Source organism: Amphiura filiformis, chromosome 10, assembly GCF_039555335.1.
Source record: "Amphiura filiformis chromosome 10, Afil_fr2py, whole genome shotgun sequence".
NCBI classification, from domain to species: Eukaryota; Metazoa; Echinodermata; class Ophiuroidea; order Amphilepidida; family Amphiuridae; genus Amphiura; species Amphiura filiformis.
In genome coordinates, this window is record NC_092637.1 from 42,433,825 (window position 1) to 42,453,777 (window position 19,953).

General features: G+C 37.0%; 1 protein-coding gene across 1 annotated transcript; it reads left to right on the top strand.

The window, feature by feature from the left end:
• The first annotated feature begins 568 nt into the window (after positions 1-568).
• On the top strand, positions 569-19,489 carry LOC140161899 (uncharacterized). Its single transcript, XM_072185194.1, has 9 exons — positions 569-666; positions 4,811-5,155; positions 7,779-7,883; positions 8,670-8,744; positions 9,001-9,603; positions 10,246-10,785; positions 13,286-13,564; positions 14,861-15,144; positions 18,487-19,489. The coding sequence occupies exons 1-8, from the start codon at positions 594-596 to the stop codon at positions 15,091-15,093; spliced, it is 2,253 nt and encodes a 750-aa protein (XP_072041295.1). The 5' UTR covers positions 569-593; the 3' UTR covers positions 15,094-15,144; positions 18,487-19,489.
• The last annotated feature ends 464 nt before the right edge of the window (positions 19,490-19,953 follow it).

Below are 19,953 nucleotides of genomic sequence, written 5' to 3' on the forward strand. Positions count from 1 at the left end.
TGTTGGGGTGTGTGAAGGTGTGGGGTGTGGGAGGTGTGGGTGGGGGTGTGTGTTAAAAGCCTGAAGATGTACTGGATACTTTTTCTATTTTATTTTGTTTATTTTATTTAATATTTAATTTTAATTTTAATTTTAATTTTAATTTTAATTTTAATTTTAATTTTAATTTTTTTTTAATTTTTTTATTTTTATTTTTATTTTTATTTTTATTTTTATTTATTTATTTATTTATTTATTTTTTTGTCATTTTTTTTTTATTTATATTTTTTTTTTTCATTTTCATTTTTCAAATTTTTGACTGTGTAATATGTTTATTGAGACACCTATAAAAGGAATAAACCAAAAAGAATTGAATCATTTATTTTTATTTTTATTTTTATTTTTATTTTTATTTTTATTTTTATTTTTATTTTTCGTATTTTTGACTGTGTAATATGTTTAGTGAGACACCTATAAAAGGAATAAGCCAAAAAAAAATTGAATCAGTTCATTGCACATGACAGGTCAGGTTGGCATGCTTTATAGGTAGAATTTTGCTACATCATGCATTCGGCTTTGACGAATGAACCTTGTTCACACTCAACATATACAAAATGGCAATTACTTGTACAATGAAGTATTTCAGCCTTCTGTGGGTTCTATTTATTTGCATTGTTGGAATATTAGGTGAGATTCAACTAATATCAACTCGTTAAAAATGTCTATTTCTGTCATTGGAATTACTTTCAAATTTGAAATACATCAAAATAGTTTGGTAATCCTGGATTGGAGATTGACATGCGGCGATTCGGATTAAAATTTGGACATTTCTGGCAAACCAGGTTACCATTCGGGGATTCATATCATGCTATTTATACTGACACCGTAGATTACTTTAATTCGGTAAATCTCGTTTATGCTTATGAAAGAGATTGACTGACCTCGGTAAATCTCGTTTATGCTTATGAAAGAGATTGATTGACCTCGGTAAATCTCGTTTATGCTTATGAAAGAGATTGATTGACCTCGGTAAATCTCGTTTATGCTTATGAAAGAGATTGATTGACCTCGGTAAATCTCGTTTATGCTTATGAAAGAGATTGATTGACCTCGGTAAATCTCGTTTATGCTTATGAAAGAGATTGATTGACCTCGGTAAATCTCGTTTATGCTTATGAAAGAGATTGATTGACCTCGGTAAATCTCGTTTATGCTTATGAAAGAGATTGATTGACCTCAGTAAATCTCGTTTATGCTTATGAAAGAGATTGATTGACCTCGGTAAATCTCGTTTATGCTTATGAAAGAGATTGATTGACCTCGGTAAATGTCGTTTATGCTTATGAAAGAGATTGATTGACCTCGGTAAATCTCGTTTATGCTTGTGGAAGAGATTGATTGACCTCGGTAAATGTCGTTTATGCTTATGAAAGAGATTGATTGACCTCGGTAAATGTCGTTTATGCTTATGAAAGAGATTGATTGACCTCGGTAAATCTCGTTTATGCTTATGGAAGAGATTGATTGACCTCGGTAAATCTCGTTTATGCTTATGGAAGAGAATGATTGACCTTTTGAATTCAGCGCACTTCTGTTTTGTTATAAATTGACTAACATGATTTGACACACGTACAGTGATTATTTTATGGTAATCTCAAATCGGTAAAGGACTAGTAAGGATTTGAAAGGATTTGAAAGGACAAGAGAATAGTAACTTAAAGGACTTAGGAAGAACTGTGTTAACTATGTTCAGAAATAGAATTAAATGTTTGGAAACATTGCCTTTTTAGTTTGAGGATAGGATCCTGGGCTCATAACCGGAAACTGTCCCCTCCTAGGAAATTTTGGTGAGTCTATAATTGGAAGCCTCACCCATATGGGAATTGAAATCAGGTTGTCTGCAAAAATGTTGACCCTGGGTTAAACGGTGAGTGCGCTATTCTCAAAATGTCTGCCAAACTGCCATGGTGGCATTTTAATAGCAATTTGAACTTTTGACGTCATTGTTAGATTATTCTATTTTATCTTATTTGCAAATGCGGTGTAATGTAAGGGGGAAATATTTCGGTTGTGATCCCAGGGCCTAAGACAATAGAGGCGACTTCATATCGTGCTGTACCACAACACTTTCTCAAATTGAATGACCAGCTTTAACCTTAGACGTCTGTTGCTTCCTGTTGGTAGCTGACGTAGTAACTGGTCATAGATGTGCGGAAAGATGTAGTTTCCACAATCTCTTGAGAGTACAGATATTAGCCTGCCCCCTCTTTCTTATCCAAATGGATTCCTTTATGTGCCTTCTTTTTCAATGTCTCTTATTTTGGCTTCGTCCCATCTGATCACGTTATTGTCTTCGGAAACATGATCCGTAAGAGCAGATTTCCTGGGGGCGCTTTCTACAGATGCTTTTGTTTGTGCCCTGGTGTAGGGTTTTTCCGAAGCTACATCTCATTCAGATTTGTGCTCTTTCATTCTCGAGTCTTGAAGTTTCACCGATGTAAGATTTTGGGCAACCTAAACATGGAATTTCATAAACACAGTCCGCTGTAGTTTTAACGTCCCATTTATCTTTGGGGCAAACTAGATGGTTTCTGAGCCTTTGATGTGGCTTGAAATTTGCTTGGTAACTACTTCCTTCCGCACATCTATGACCAGTTACTAACAGCGCCACCTACGTCAGCTACCAAGAGGAAGAAACAGACGTCTAAGGTCAAAGCTGGTCATTCAATTTGAGAAAGTACAAAACCACGTTTAGGCATCTATGCGTCTATTCCACGGTATTTGAAAAGGTCATGATGCAGTAATGTCTACAGTAGAAATCACCACGACCTTTGCGGGACTTAAACACCATTAAAAGCTATTAAACCAAGATAACATTAATTGAAAACAGCTCAACTATGTAAAATTAGATCTTCTCTGGTTAAATCCACACTACACATGTTTCTGTTTTACCTGTGCTGGTATTATAGTTTCAGTTGGGTGAACGATTATAAAGCAAACGCAAGGTAACAATACTGTGTGGGCCTTTGTTTACGAAATGAGACAATAGTGCATATTGTTAAAAGCATTCTTGAAAATGCGAAAAAATAATGGTTGTAGACTTAACACGGTTTGGAAATAATTTGTTCATAATTTTAGGTGTTATCTGTCGTTTACATATCCTTACTAAAACACCAAAGTGCGAATATTTCCAAACAGCTAAATTAGCTAAAAATTTAGGACATGTTACAAAACTATATTTTCTAGAATTTCAGAGAGTACTTTAAATATTGGCCGGTTATTTTCCACACAGTGACGTTAACTAGGCAATGCCAATATACTTATAACATACACCGTTTGTAGAGGTCACGCGTCAGTGGTGAGACTGTGTATCATGTATAGGAAAATGGACAGTAACTGCAGTATGTACAAAACCGGAGAGATTTGTGGAATGAACTTCACTGGTTTAACCAATTGTAAGGTTTTCCTTACTTTTCCCTCCAAAATACTTACTTATAGGAAAATCTTCAATAAAGTCGGCTAATGTAGGTGGAGATTGTGTCATGTTTGTACAATTACAGGAGTATATCCCAGGATACATATAACCTGCATAACCTGCAAGCATAAAATATACGGAATTTTGATATCAGTATAACAAATTTGGTTCTGAAGCACTTTTTGAGAGCTTTGGTCTTTCTCCGACAGGAAGACGGACCCTGGGTTAAACGGTGAGTGCGCTATTCTCAAAATGTCTGCCAAACTGCCATGGTGGCATTTTAATAGCAATTTGAACTTTTGACGTCATTGTTAGATTATTCTATTTTATCTTATTTGCAAATGCGGTGTAATGTAAGGGGGAAATATTTCGGTTGTGATCCCAGGGCCTAAGACAATAGAGGCGACTTCATATCGCTGCTCTGGTGATAAGCATGGTTATGCAAACCGAGGGTAGTCCTTTCATACTGAGTTGGTGTTTGGGTACACGTTTTGCTTCCGCTTAACATTTCTTTTGTTACACGTTTCGCCATTTGCCATGCATTTACACGTACCTTGTTCTTTTTAGTACTAATGTTTTATGTTTCACCTATTGACCTTTTCGGTAAATCCCATAAGCCTTTGCGAGTACACCTAAGAACTCGTCATTCTGCGTCACGCCGCTCTGCGCCAATGCGCACATCGTTTATCGAACGTCGTTACTGCGCATTGCAAGTCGGCGTGACGTAAAATGACGAGTTCTCAGGTGTACTCGCAAAGGCTTATGGGATTTACCGAAAAGGTCAATTCAGTAACACAATATCAAAATAACTACCAACATTCTGGGCCAACATTCTCTAAATGTCATGCTCCCCTTGGCTCCCCGGCAACATTAATGCCGAGCATTATGTTTGCCTAGGAAGTCGTAGAAACATGCCATTTTTACTGGTTTGGGGAACAAATGAAAGAAAGTCAAATAACCATTTATTCGAAATACCTACTTCAATATTACTTAAACTTTTTGTGTAAATAAAAAACTCAATGGGCTTCGCCAAAGCCCTTAACCTCAAAGGTGTAAAATATCCGATGTTGACTTGAAGAGCTGAGCGCAAGAAGACCGTATGTCCACTTGGCCCCTCAACGTGTATACACTAAAGTTTTGTATAGTTTCGTATAGTTTGGTAATGTTTTGTACATGTTCAGGGGCCAAAATAAATCTTTCACAACCTTTCATGATGTTTTCACCCTGGAACATGTATTAAACATTATAAATCCTAAGAAACTAAACGTAACGTTAGTGCATACATGTTGAGGGGCCAAGTGGACTTACGGTCTTCTTGCGCTCAGGTCTTCACTTATATCTTTTTCTCGTTTACAGGTGCTCCAACTACCCAACCCGTATTAACAACCGAAGATAATGGAACCCAACCAACATCTACTACTTCACTCAGTCTAACTAATTCAACAACACATCATGAATATGCCACTACTGTCAGTTCTGATGAATCAACTACAGGAGAAGAGACAACACAGCATGAGTATACCACTACTGTCAGTTCTGATGAATCAACTACAGGAGAAGAGACAACACAGCATGAGTATACCACTACTTTCAGTTCTGATGAATTAACTACAGGAGAAGGGACAACCCTGCCTGAATCCACCAGTACTGAATCTACAACTGTGAAAGTGTCATCAACTGTTCCATACACAACCTTAACATGTAAGAAAGTAATATAATTGATTAGAAGTGTAACCATGGTAACGGTACTGTTTGAATTGAGGCTGAATTACATGTTAAATAACAAGGGTATAAAACATACACATTATGAATATATTAATTAGACATTGAGAATAACAATTATTCAGCACTACGGAAGTTACATTTTAATACTTCATTACACGCTAGGTTATATACCACTAATTATGTATTACACGGGTTTCAATGGGAAAGTGGCTAATTTCGGGTGGAATTTTCTCATATTCAGAACTCTCACAGTTAAATTGCACTAATATCAGGTGAAACTATATGATTTAGATGCCAAATTATTAAAACACTCAACATAGGTTGACCTTCTTTTAACGCACTGAACCGTAAACACCTTAAAATGGCAGTGCGCTCTCGAAGCTGAAAGTTACAATATGGTAGGGCGAATATTTTACTAAAAACCGAAGCCGTGCGTGTGAATTTTGGTACTATTACAACAAATATGTCATATAATGAGAGAAAATGTACAATTTTGAAGCATCAAACCCTAAAAAGTACTTTTTTTGACTATATAACTTGAACAATTTCAGCGATTTTAATGCAGTCTTTTTAGATGCCATGCAAACAAATAGTTACTCGTCGTATTTCCATGTATCGCCCAGGCCTATTAGTGGTATTAAACCTATAGGGATATTATCGAACAACCAGCCTGCATAGGCACGGGAAATGATATACGTTATACGCTGTCGGTTTTCACAGCCGGTCCCCGTGTGAGTGGTCGAGTTTTCGTCAGTTGTGTCTCTGACTTCATGAGGACTGCAGAAAGACAAAATAAAATACCTTAATTTTTTTTTTTTTATCTTTTATTTTATTTGCTTCGTTGATTTCATCACATTATATATTTACATAACTCATTTGTTCTCACTTAACTAATTTCTGACTTTGCTAATTTCTACAATTTTTACTACATAAGCTTTCTGATTCTTAATTCAGAATGTAATAGACTGATCAAATCGGGATATTTCCCGTAACGATATTTACTAATTGACAGTTTACTAACACTTATTATTTTATTGATTGTAGTATTACATTTTCCTGCATGATAGTAACCAAAGATAACATCTGCTTGTGTGGTTTTAATTTTAACATTGTAGTGTTGCAAAATTATTTTGTCCACTTCGCTCCATATCTTTTTATTTTTTTTGCAACAAAAAAAAAAGTGTTCAATATAATCTACTTCGTTACAAATTTCACATACATTACTTTGTTCTTTTCCTATTTTGTTAAGAAAGACTTTTGTTGCATAAATATTACTGGTTATTTTCCAATTCAATGTCATTAGCCTAGGTTCTTTTGTTGCCAGAATATTTTTCCAAATTTTGCTCCAATTGAATTTCATATTTTTGAATTTATTTTCCCAAAAGGTTTGACATATTGGTTTAGTCGAAATCTTTGATAACATAGCTTTCCTATATAATTGTGTGGTGCAATTCATTAATGCAACAAAAGTTTTTCCATCATAAAAGTATATGTCCTTGTTAATAGCATTCTGCTGTTTATTTTGTATGTCTTTAAAATTGCTTGTTTTAGAGCTAAATATTGTATACAAACACTGGCTGGCTGTGGAAACCTACTTTTGATTTCGTCTAGTGAATGAAAGACACCGTTTTGATCATACAAGTCTGAAATACATATTATACCTCTTTTAGCCCATTCCTTGTAATAAAAAGTCTTACCTCTGCTAATTATACAAATATTGTTCCAAATAACTTCATCCCCCCAGTTTTGCACTTGGTTTTTGTCTTGAGTACTTTTTGTTGACAACCATACCTTGATTAGATTTCGGTAAAACATGGGCATCTCATTTATTATATATCTTACAACTGCATAAAATACCTTAATGCTTTTCAACTTTTCTCCGGTCCTGATGAAGTCAAGACATACCACTTGCGTTTGAGCTTTTCTTCAGTTCTGATGAAGTCAGAGACACATGTGACGAAAGCTCGACCACTCACACGGGGACCGGTTGTACCGGATATCTAAATGGATTCCCTGGAAGGGGAAGAAGATCTTTTGTTCTTATGGTGATGGAAGCCATATAGGAAGCCTAAGAGTCGGCCTAATCTGTCCACACTACCACTGTTGAAGATTTTGGAAATGTCTTTCACAGGGGGAGTATGAATTTCAAAAGGAATTAGCATATTAACCAACTCAACAAAATTCAACCTCCCACTCTGACAGATTTAGATTGAATTCTTGTCAGAAGATGAAACAAATTCAAATAGAGCTGCATATTGTCCATTTTGAAGTTCATTTTCCCCTTTCCACAGGGGTAGTGGGGAATTCAAATGGAATAGCCCAATGATCCGTCTTCCTGTCGGAGAAAGACCAAAGCTCTCAAAAAGTGCTTCAGAATCAGATGAAGAAAGTCCTGGCCGGGACAATCTTAAGCCCTTTGAATAATAAATTTTAGGTTTAATTTCAAACTTATCTTGGACATCTGATCACAGCAATATTCTGCTTTTTTGTTAAATTGATTTTGTGAGTTGATCCACGTATCAGAATATGGGTTTTACAAGTTATGGCTGACCCACTTTGTTATACTGATATCAAAATTCCGTATGTTTTATGCTTGCAGGTTATGCCGGGTATATATATCCTGGGATATACTCCTGTAATTGTGCAAACATGACAAAATCTCCACCTACATTAGTCGACTTCAATATTACAGATTTTCCTGACAGTAAGTATTTTGGAGGGAAAAGTAAAGAAAACCTTACCAATTTGTTAAACCAGTAAAGCTCGTTCCCCAAATCACTTCAATGTTTTGTACCTAACCAAATACCGTATAATTACAAGCATTGACTCCTCTAAATGGGTTAGGGTTTTTTTTGTGACGAAAGAGACGAAATGCAGACACAAAAACATTACAATAGAATGGTCTGACAATAATACATTTTTGTACGACCTTCTCCACATTGGTGTTGTCTATTGTGCTAATTACATTTTAGTTTCATACAGTAATATATATAGTTGCTCACACTCCAAACAATGTTTTTGAGTTTTGAGGAAGGTGTCTGCCTTTCGTCTCTTTTGTCAAAAACTCTAATTTAGAGGCATATTATGCTTGTAGATGGTATCATCTTATTCATCTTGCTTTCGTGCACTGCGGGGTCATTATAATTGGAACGCCAGGTATAATTAAAATATCTTGTTATGCTTCATGTCAATGTTTGAGTTACTGTTGCTTTTGAGCAATCTCAATCTTAAAAGATTGAGCTTTGATGCTGGCGACTACGTATATTTATTTTCGCTTTTCTGATGAAGCAACGGATAAGACATGACAAGCGTAAAAAACATTTAAGTAGTGAGTATATCTCGATACTTGCATATCAGGTTGGTTTGTTGTCTATTGTTAATTTGTTCGCATGTTGCCTGTTTTGTTCTTAATCTAACCTTCAGAATGAAATTATTAATATCGATCAAGTTTCAAATCAATAGTCTACCCTGTATTGGTTTTTATCGACAGACAATGGATCAACAACAGAAACTCTGCCCACTATGGCACAGCTTACAACTCTAACCAGTTCTGCTGATTCACCCGGTATGTAGTATAATTAATGCTGTTTCTTCAATCATTGTCTTTCACCAGAAATATGCAGGAATTATACATCAGAAAAAAATAGGAATTTTACATCAGAAAAAAATACTTGCATATCTTTAATGGCTCTTGTTGTCATACCGCATTTATGTTCTTTCCATAACCTAGAAGATATCATTGTAAGTTCTAAATGTTCAAAATAGCATTGTTTATATGTAATTATCAACATTCTAAAAGAGTATCTACTTTGTATATACAGTCATTGGGTCAACAACAGAAACACTGTATACCACTCTGCCACGACTTACTACTCCTATCACTACTGTTGAATCAACTACAGCAGAGGATGTAACCCAGCCAAAATCTACCAATTCTGTCAGTACTGCTGAATTAACTACAGGAGGAGAGGTAACCCACCCTGAATCTACCACTCCTATTAGTCCTGTAAAAGCGACTACAGGGATAGAGGTAACGCTGCCTGAATTCACTACTCCTCTCAGTCCTCTCAGTCCTGCTGAATCAACTACAGGAGAAGATGTAACGCAGCCTGAATCCACCACTCCTCTCAGACCTGATGAATCAACTACAAGAGTAGATATCGATGTAACCCAGCCTGAATCCACCACTCCTGTTAGTCCTGCGGAATCAACTACAGGAGAAGGGGTAACGCAGGCAGAATCTTCTACTCCTTCCAGTCCTGTGGAAGCAACTACAGGAGAAGAGGTACCCCAGCCTGAATCTACCACTCCTCTCAGTCCTGCTGAATCAACCAAGATTCAATCTATCACTGCTGCCAGTGCAACTGCCTCAACTTCACAAGAGGAAGTGACTAATGACGTAACTTCTACATCAGGAACGCAAGGTATAAGTAAGACCTTGTTACTCATTATGTCAATTTTTGAGCAACTATTGCTTTAATAAGACTGGTAGAGATTTGATGCTGGCGACTTCTGATCGATAATCGCTTTTCTGATCAAACAAAGGATAAGACATGAAAAGCGAATTATGTAGTGAGTATTCATAGAAACCTGTACTTGCATATCTTGTTGATATTGTCTATTGATACTTTGTTCGCATGTTGCCGTTTTGTTTTTAATCTAACCTTCACAAAATCTTCAGAATTATGATCTGAAATAAGTAACATTGATCAAGTTTTAAATCAATAGCATACCTTGTATTGCTGTTTATCGACAGCCAGTGGGTCACCAACAGAAACTCTGACCACTATGGCACAGCTTACAACTCTTACCAATCCTGCGGTTTCACCTAGTATGTAGCACAACTAATGCTGCTGTTTCTTCAGTCATTTTCTTTAACCAGAAATATGTAGGAAGTATACCTTAGAAAAAGTACTTGCATAGCTTGAATGGCTCTTGTTGTCATACCACTTTGATATTATTTCAATAACCTGGAAGAAATCCTTGTCGTACGTTCTAAAATGTTCAAAATAACATTCTTATGTAATTATCAACATTCAAATATAATATCTACTTTGTATATACAGTCATTGGGTCAACAACAGAATCACTGACCACTCTGCCACGACTTACTACTCCTATCAGTCCTGTTGCATCAACTACTGGAGAAGAGGTAACCCAGCCAAAATCTACAAATTCTGTCAGTACTGCTGAGTCAACTACAGGAGAAGAGAAACCTCAACCTGAATCTACCAGTCATGCCAGTCATACTGAATTAACTAGTCCGGCAGAATCAACTACAGGAGAAGAGGTGCCCCAGCCTGAATCCACCATTCCTGATAGTCCGGCAGAATCAACTACAGGAGAAGAAGTAACGCAGACTGAATCTACCACTCCTATTAGTCCTGCTGAATCAACAGGAGAAGAGGTAACACAGCCTGAATCCACCACTCCTATTAGTCCTGCAGAATCTACTACAGGAGAAGAAGTAACGCAGACAGAATTTACCACTTCCCCCAGTCCTGCTGAATCAACCAGGCCTGAATATATCACTACTGCCAGTGTAACTGCACCAACTTCACAAGAAGGCACGACTGATGAATTAACTTCTGCATCAGCAACGCCAGGTATAACTATCAAGACCTGTTATTCTTTATGTCATTTTCTATCTATATTATATGTATCATCTGGAAATGCGACTCCTGTGATCAGGGTTTTTACAGTGTGTAGGTATTAGTCATTGGGGTTGGGGCATAGGATGGTGTGGGTTGCGTGTGTTTAATATAATTTTTTCGTGATATTTTAAAACTTGTCCAATATAACCCGAGGTGTACATTTATGCATTCCAGTAATGTAATCTGAGGGTCTCACCAACATGACCAGTTTCTCTCATTCCTTAATGCCCATTGTCGTTTAGCAATCACGGGTGACAGAAAATCACTATTAAAAATAGTGGTCAAATACCTGTAGCGATTGTAAACGCTGGTAGTGTATAGGTGCTGTTAGTCGTGTCTAGCATTTGTTGCTAAAACTGGTAGCGATTTTCGCTTTCCCGATCAAGCGACGGTGTAGACACAAAAAGCCTCAAAATATATAATAAGCCCAAAATACCACAGAAACATGTACATACACAAAGTCATACTGTAACAAGGTCAGTTCTTGGACGTCCGCTCCGTGGGTTGCGTGTGTTTAATATAATTTTTCGTGATATTTTAAAACTTGTCCAATATAACCCGAGGTGTACATTTATGCATTCCAGTAATGTAATCTGAGGGTCTCACCAACATGACCAGTTTCTCTCATTCCTTAATGCCCATTGTCGTTTAGCAATCACGGGTGACAGAAAATCACTATTAAAAATAGTGGTCAAATACCTGTAGCGATTGTAAACGCTGGTAGTGTATAGGTGCTGTTAGTCGTGTCTAGCATTTGTTGCTAAAAACTGGTAGCGATTTTCGCTTTCCCGATCAAGCGACGGTGTAGACACAAAAAGCCTCAAAATATATAATAAGCCCAAAATACCACAGAAACATGTACATACACAAAGTCATACTGTAACAAGGTCAGTTCTTGGACGTCCGCTCCGTGCTTTGCATCTATTCAGCACACTTCCGAGGTTATGAAAGTTGTTCGTAGTAGAGCTGTGGTAGGTTTCGGCGGGACTCTTACGTTCGGGAAACGAATCCAAAATTGACGCTGCACTTCCAAAAAGCTTTCTGTTCTTAAGTATACCTCTGCCATAAAAGTACTCCGTTGTGATATGAATTGCGTTATCTTGACACCTTGCAAACCTATTTAGAAATAAGCCACGCAGTCACAAAATGCACGAAGGCCTAATTAAAATTCAAGAATTACGCCAGATGAAACCGTGTAATTTTATGCTAATTATTGGTCAATGACAGGAGTGAAGTTCGAGTATACGACAAGTAAATGGGGATTAAACAATCATCACTTTTCAAAGACAAGCCAAACGTGTTTACCAAGTACATGTATGCCTAACGCATATGTATGCCTTACTCTGAGCAATTGGACACATCCCATTGAATTACGTGTAGACAAAGTCATTTTTGACCCTCGGACGTAAAATTAGCACCATTTTGTTAATTTAGCTTCTTTTGCTTTCTTTCCTTCATCACATACTTTTAGAAAGATATACATTTAGAAAGTGTTACAATATCACGAATAGCTCTTCTACAATTCGAGCAACCACCCTCTGAAATTGGGTAAAGTTGTTTTTGGCCCACACTGTATTTATGAGAACGGTTTTTAACACAAGTAGTATCCACATACATAAATGACAGCCAGTGACTTTCGTATCACCGGAGTTTGCCTGCTCGGGTTTGCCTGTTGCTGTTTTGTTTTTAATCAAACACCCAGAAAACCTTCAGAATTATGATTTAAAATTATTACCCAAGGTAATAAATTCCTGGGATATGATATGAAATTATGAACTTGAGGAAGTGATAGTGATGGCGGTGTCCAAAACACTAACATTTAATTTGCTCTTTTATTTCTTACTCAAGTTCCGAAGTAAATCATACAAAATGTTTTACTGTCTTGGGCTTGGCCTCTTGAATTACCGGTAAATGGCTTTAACACTCAGGGGATGAGCATATTAAAAATCTGATAATATAAACAGTGGAGTACCGTGGCTGCCCCTTCCGGGGGGCTGAAGAAAATAAAATTTTGCCGCCCCTTCCTCAACAGCCCGAAAAGGTTGACCCAATTTTTTTTCGGTGGTTTGAAAAGTGAAGAGCCAAAAAAATAAAGGTTTTTAGGCGCTAGCGCACTAAAAGCAATGTTTTTTGACAGTTTTACCAATTCATTTTGCCGCCCTTATTTTTGCCGCCCCTTCTTCTTCCGCCGCCCCTTCGTTTTTGCCGCCCCCTACTTTGACCCCGGGGCTGGCGCCCCCAAAGCCCCCCCAAAAAAAAATACGCGCATGATAAAGGGACGTCAAATTTAGAAGTGTCAATTCTGCCCCACCAAGCTTCAGCCGCAAATGCAACTGATGTGCAACAATATTTCAGATCAGCAACAGTTTGGGGCCTAATGCCTGTAACAAAATATGAAGTTAGAGTGGTGGCAGCGTCCAAATCTAGAGGTGATATTTTATTTCTTACTCAGATCCAAATATTATATATGACGGATGGTTACAAGTGCAGATTAGAAATCTTACAGTGCATTGGAGCTGGCCTCCTGAATTACCAGTAGATGGCTTTCAGATTGAATACAGGTTGTCAGGAACTGATACATGGAATGTCATACATGCCGAGGCAAACGAAAGAATGGTATCGTTGCAAGGAGTAACCATAGGAAAGGGGTATGACGTACGGATATCTAGTATTCCACATGGCACCACTGTGATGCCACCCCCTGGCACTGTCATGCCAACTACAACAACAGGTTTGTGAAATAGTTAAGCAATAGTTTGGGCTCACTGGATTTGTAAGATGTACATCAGAGGATGATTTAAGCACTACCCATCACGCCACTGTGTTGACTTGCTGTTAGCACAGCTGTGTGAAAAAACATGACACCACTGTTCGCACACTGCATATACGTGCATGGTTAAATTTGAATTTGGACTGATATATTTACAATAAAAACACATTCAAAATGCTGGTCAATTTCACATTTTATGTTATCTACAGGTATGAATCATCCTTTATGCATACATCACTTTTGTTCTGAAATCGACCAAGTAATAATGACACACACACAATCTTAAACAACATCTTTTGCACAGAATTCAATGGGATTTGAAAAGTAAAGTGGCAGTTGAAACTCTTGTGATAACACTTTTGCAGTGCATGATGGGGCTTCCTTAAATCGTCCTCTGGATGTACATGATGTAACCTAGGAGGCACTTAACACAAATGACCAAAAGTGTATGTTTCCCCCGGAAAAACGACCCTTTTTGTATTTCGCCGCTCCAAAAGACTTGACTTTGATAATTTAAGATATAAAAGATCCCTAAGTTGCTTATTCCTTACATAGCTGTTTTTGCAGGCGATTTTTAACAAGAAAGTCAAGAAAGACCCTTGATTTTGACTATTCGCAGCTCCAAAGATCCACTTTTACTTGTTTGCAGCTCCAAAAGACCCTATTTTAACGGTTTTCCGTCAGCTCCCAAAGACACCTCGAACTTCCGGGGTAACATACCCACCAAAAATTCATGTGTTATTGTTTCCTGAATGCTATTTCTTCGTAAACAACACCCCCACTTGAATCAAGCTCTGGCACATCAATGACCCTGAACCCTAACTCTATGAGGGTCAATATCTCAGGTTAAACATCCAGCATAGGGAGCAAGCTAACAAACACACGGAAGCATTAACATTCATAAACCTAACGCCCCATGGGGCTTTTTGGCGACGAGAAGAGAAAGAATGAAGAAAGAATACAGATTGAAAATAAAGAAGTTGTTTACTCTGGGTGGGATTCGAATTCCTACCATGCCAAGCACATAGCAAGACACTTAGTATGGGTCTTCCGCTGGCCTGGCCAACGAAAGCATGCCTTGCTATCACTCAAGGTGATTGCGTCATCACATCACGTGGGATGCACGCACGAACAGTGCATATATCAAGCAGTATTTTGTAGTACCTGATGTGCAACAATAATTCAGATTAACAGCAATTTGGGGCATAATACCTACTGCGACGTAACATTTTATTTGCTCTTTTATTTCTTACTCAGATTCAGATATTATATATTACGCAAAGATGATGGTATATGAAAATCCTATAGCGCGTTGGTACTGGCCTTTAGAGTTTCCGGTAAATGGCTTTCAGATTGAAAATAGATTGTCAGGAACTGATACATGGAATGTCAAATATGCCGAGGCAAATGAAACAATGGTATCGTTGGTAGACATGGTAGAGCTAACAACCATAGGAAAAGAGTATGAAGTGCGGATAATAATCTACTAATAATCATGACTGTACATGTCATGCCAACCAATGCCATGCCAACTACCAAAGGTTTGTGAAATATTTAAGGGTAGACGAGGTATTGTTGGTCGAAGCAACCTAAAAATCGATTTTCATTATCTAGATCAATATATTATTGAAAATTAACACCTTGATGTTTTGAAAAAGTTCATTCTACAATCGTATACTTTGCAAACTTGCTTAATTTATTGCTGTTAATGAGTTATGTTCGTTTTACAAAAGTGTTGTTGTTTCAGCCCTCTTTACAACATAACTCAAGAACCGCAACACCTATAAAAGTATATCTGTGATATTTTAATTCTTCTACACGCTCGCTATGAATTGAGCAATGCAGTTTTTGCCAAAGCTCACTGCCATTCGTAAGATGCTGTGAACTACCAAATCACAACAGTTTAAAATAATTAATAACCTTAGTTTGGACTCATGGTTACGTCGTATATGGAGAGCCCGGTTCAGTAGCTCACTCGGGTGGTCCCAGAGTGCTTTCCAGCACTTTTCAGTGCTAGAATAATCTGTAATAATACTATAGTTTCAGAGAAGATGTAAAGAAAGGAGATAGATCCAGCTATCCTCAAACAAAATATGTGTGTTGCCGCTCATTCAAAAGCAATCACGCTATTTAGGTTTAACAATAAAATACAACAAAAGGGTTCGAACCCATAACGGGTGTGATACACAAGTTCCTGCTTACTAGTTTTAGGGAAAGGTCAGTGTCTGTATATCATCAATACTATGCATACCATGCATGCAGATCCTAACATCCAGTTTATTTCAAATAAAATATGACCGAAGTTCCATGGCAAATAATATTTTGCACGCTTGGTTACGCTTTCAACCTCTACGATTTATGATACAGCCTATTTTCAATTGTCAAAATATCTTTATTAGGTTTGCAGGAAATGACAGGAAAATACATAAAACAATAAAATATAGATGATCAAAAATCATCCCTTTTCTAACAAAATCCTAAAACACTCTCCTAAATAATTAATATATGTTCCAAAATGGGCGGATTTTTTTGGAATCTTTACAAAACTACATTTCTTTCTTATAGTATCCACGTGTGGCATTCCTTCAGAGCAACATCAGGTACTTAAACACACGTGTCATACTTTCAAGGGATTCTCTATACGCTGGCGAAGTTACGTAATAATCGGATTAACTACCATAGCAATAGGTGAAAACAATTTTTGAATATACCGCGCTGCACTGATATGTTCAAGCGGTACCTCTGCATTGAACCATATCATATTGATCACTTGCCCCTGTAAGATAAGTATCTTTGAAAAGACCAGTATTGTATTCAATCTATGATTGCAGACATACACAGGTGGTGAGTGTAACCTGCTTGTAGTGCAGCGCGATATGTTCAAAATTGTTTTCACCTATCGCTATGGTAATTAATCCGATTAATTACGTAACTTCGCCAGCGTATAGAAACATTGGATATTGTTTCAATTCTGGAGTGAAAATTAATCAACCGTAGTCGGCAACACACATCACATCAAAGGCTACTTTCAAGTAGATGTGTAACTACTTGAGAATAAAGGACTATGAATAGGTGCGACAGGATTACCTACGGGATTATCTCAAGGATATAATTCCGTTCTCCCTCCTTCTTTTTCAACTTTCCTTTATAGTTTGCAGTTAGGTAATTAAATGTGGGCATAGACCGTGAAGAGATGGACGGTTGTCTGGACTGTGATTCTATAGAAATTTCACATTATGCTGAAATCATGTACGTCTCGCTCGCACCTGTTGGATTAGCGTGTTTGAAAGAATCGGCATTCAATCGAAGTACATACTTTGTCTCTGACACAGTTACGACTGCAATGTAAACTCTGTTGTTACAAAACAATTATATTTACAAGAAATGCTACGGTAAAAAACGCTTATTTGATGCAGTTTCAAGTTAATTAAATAAATACGTATCTTCGCCGTTTCGATTTATCTAACAAAACCTGTTACTCTGGCATTGAATAAATTTCACTTTGCGTTATATAAGCCTTGGTCTCAACGTCATGCTTGCACGGATGCTCAGAGCACAACATTCCATTGGTTTGCGACTGATAATACAATTGAGTGGACAAGAGTTGGGTTATTTACCTTTTGTAAGGTAAATCGATTGATGGCAGGTTTGAAGACTATCTGGTCTTTGTGTTCAGGCGAGACAATCATAGAGCGTGTTTATAGTGAGCCAGATTATGCGGTATTTAGCTGGACTGCCACGCAGTCTATATTTGTTTATGTTTTACTAACCATTGCAAATCTAGACTACGCGGTAGTTTAGCTAAATAACCGCATAATCTGTCTCACTATAAACACGCTCATAGAGCGTGTTTATAGTGAGCCAGATTATCCGGTATTTAGCGTATAAGTACATCTTATACGGTATTGGTCGCCACTATAAACAGACCAATAGCGCTATTTGCCGCACATATTATACGGAACTGATATCCTTCGATATCGATGGATATTGCAGTACATTCATTCCGTATACGGCCACTATAAACAGACAGGGATTAACGATACCGTTATTCAAGGAAGTGGAGCAGGGTTATATAACTCTCCGAGCTCAAATTTGTCACTGTAATAACACATCACCTACAAAATGGTACGGTACTGTAGCAATTATGTTTAAAAAATAGGCCGGTATCGTTTCCACGGCAAACTATTTGAAACTGGCATCATATTTGTGTCTCCCACATTGCATTGCGGTGACCTCGAACACGCTGAGTTCAACCACCTCGGATTCAGAATAGCGTTATTGAGCTCTATTGATTGCCACTATAAACAGTCGAGATAACGGATAAGTCACATTCCATTCTAATCCCGTATGCGTATAAGAATACCGTATAAATACCGTACACCACTATAAACACGCTCATAGCTTCGAAGGATATGCTGCAGATGACCGTCCATGTCTTCACGGTCTATGATGTGGGTAACAATTGTAGATAAGTATAATAATAAAAACTACCCTTTGATAATAAAGACAATTCATATTGAAATAGTGGTTGTGCATGGAATTATAGATTGGCTCCAAACAAAGGATTTGAACCGGCGTCCTTCACCGTAATTATGGTGCAGTGCAGTCCATTCAATCAAATGTTGTCATCAACCTATTTGATCGTCGTGCATTTGTTATGTGTGCGAGACGAACTGTCGCGATATATTGCACTCATGATTTTGTTGAATGTATTTGAGTAACTCGCCATATTTAGGATACGTCATATGCACAAGCTTTATTCCAAAGAAGTAGTTTTTACGCTAGAACATGGCTATATTTTATTTACATTCTTTATTAATATTTTGTAAACATTTTAAACTTTACAAAATAATTCAGGCTATTTCTTTAACTTATTTCTACAGGGTCAGCCTAAACAGATCAACAAATTGAACTACACTACACAGAGGACTTCAGTCCACCTAGAATTATATTATTTGTCAGATGACTTACTATACTATACTATAACTTGTCTTGCATAAAAGTGGCACGAAATGCGTTGTAGGACATTTAAATTAATTTAATAACTCGGCAACGATAACTGTTACGTAATGGGATATAACAGACAATAAGCTGGAATAAGAGAAAGTTGTACTTTTAGATGCTTTTGTAAACTAAGAGAAAAGAGAATCTGTTTATAATAATTATTGTGCATAGACTTCCCAGTAAACACAAAACGTACTTAAAACATTTTATGGGTTTGGGTTTTTGGCACATGTAAAAGCGTTTTAATGACATTAAATGATGGGTTATATAAAAGGCCGTAAAAACGTTTTAAACCCTTTTGATTGTAAACACACCAAAATATTTTTAAAAGGTTTTCAAAATGTATTTTGTCAATACTTAAATAAAAATATGTTAGAATATTTGCAGTAATGTTTTTGAATGTTATGAAAACGTTTTATACCCTTTATATAACCCAACATTTAAACGTTTTCTGGCAAGATTTCGAAAACGTTTCGTGTTTGCTGTGTTAGCTATATTATAGAGCCTCTGGGAAAGATGGGGAGGATAGCTCAAGAGTGTAGTAGGGGAGAGTCGATATCGAGTGTTGGGAAGGCGGAGGAGGAGGGGAAGGGGGGCTAGGTAAGAAGTATGGGTTGTGCTTTCCGGGGAATCAACTAACAAACCGCCCCTCCCCCTCCTCAATATACGCGCATGATTTCTAGGCATCGTAGAACTCGGGGTGTAATTATATGTTGACATAAAAATATGCCACCTACGACAGAGAGCATCAACTGTCTCCTGTGTTAACTGATATCCAATAATGATTACGGTAACATAATAGGCCATTATATACTTATAATTATATAATAATAATAACAATAATGATAATTATAATAACAACAAAGACTTAATATAGCACATTGAGGGGGTACTACACCCATTGATTTTTTTTTTTTTTTTTTTGCATTTTGTGAAGAAATTACAAAAAAAAAATGGACAAAGTGGTATGCAAAATGAAGGGGCAAATCTTCTCGTTTTATTGGTGGCATCGGTATCAACGTAGCTTACATGCTTTTAAAAGTAGAAGCCAAAAGGTGGTACATCACTGATGATTTAAATTCACTTCATTTTGGAAAGCTTACTATCAACGGATTTCGTTAAAATTTTGGATATGTGTTGCTAACACGTTAGGGAAATAAAGTTGATATGTAAAATGGGAATAAGTGGTTCCTGATTTCTTTTATGACTTCATGAACTTGGTGCTCCACAACTATCAAAAAGGAACTGGTTAAAATGCTTCTATTTTCAATGTTGAGCTATATTTTGTATTTTTAACTTGCGACATTATTTCACTGAAACTTAATTAAGCCACAGGTAACAGGTTA

Bases quoted from the DNA above. Each gene is read 5' to 3' on its own strand.
- LOC140161899 (XM_072185194.1), top strand. From the start codon at position 594: ATGGCAATTACTTGTACAATGAAGTATTTCAGCCTTCTGTGGGTTCTA. The intron at 8,745-9,000 runs GTATGTAGTATA...TTGTATATACAG, and splicing joins CAGTTCTGCTGATTCACCCG to TCATTGGGTCAACAACAGAA. The intron at 9,604-10,245 runs GTATAAGTAAGA...TTGTATATACAG, and splicing joins TTCTACATCAGGAACGCAAG to TCATTGGGTCAACAACAGAA.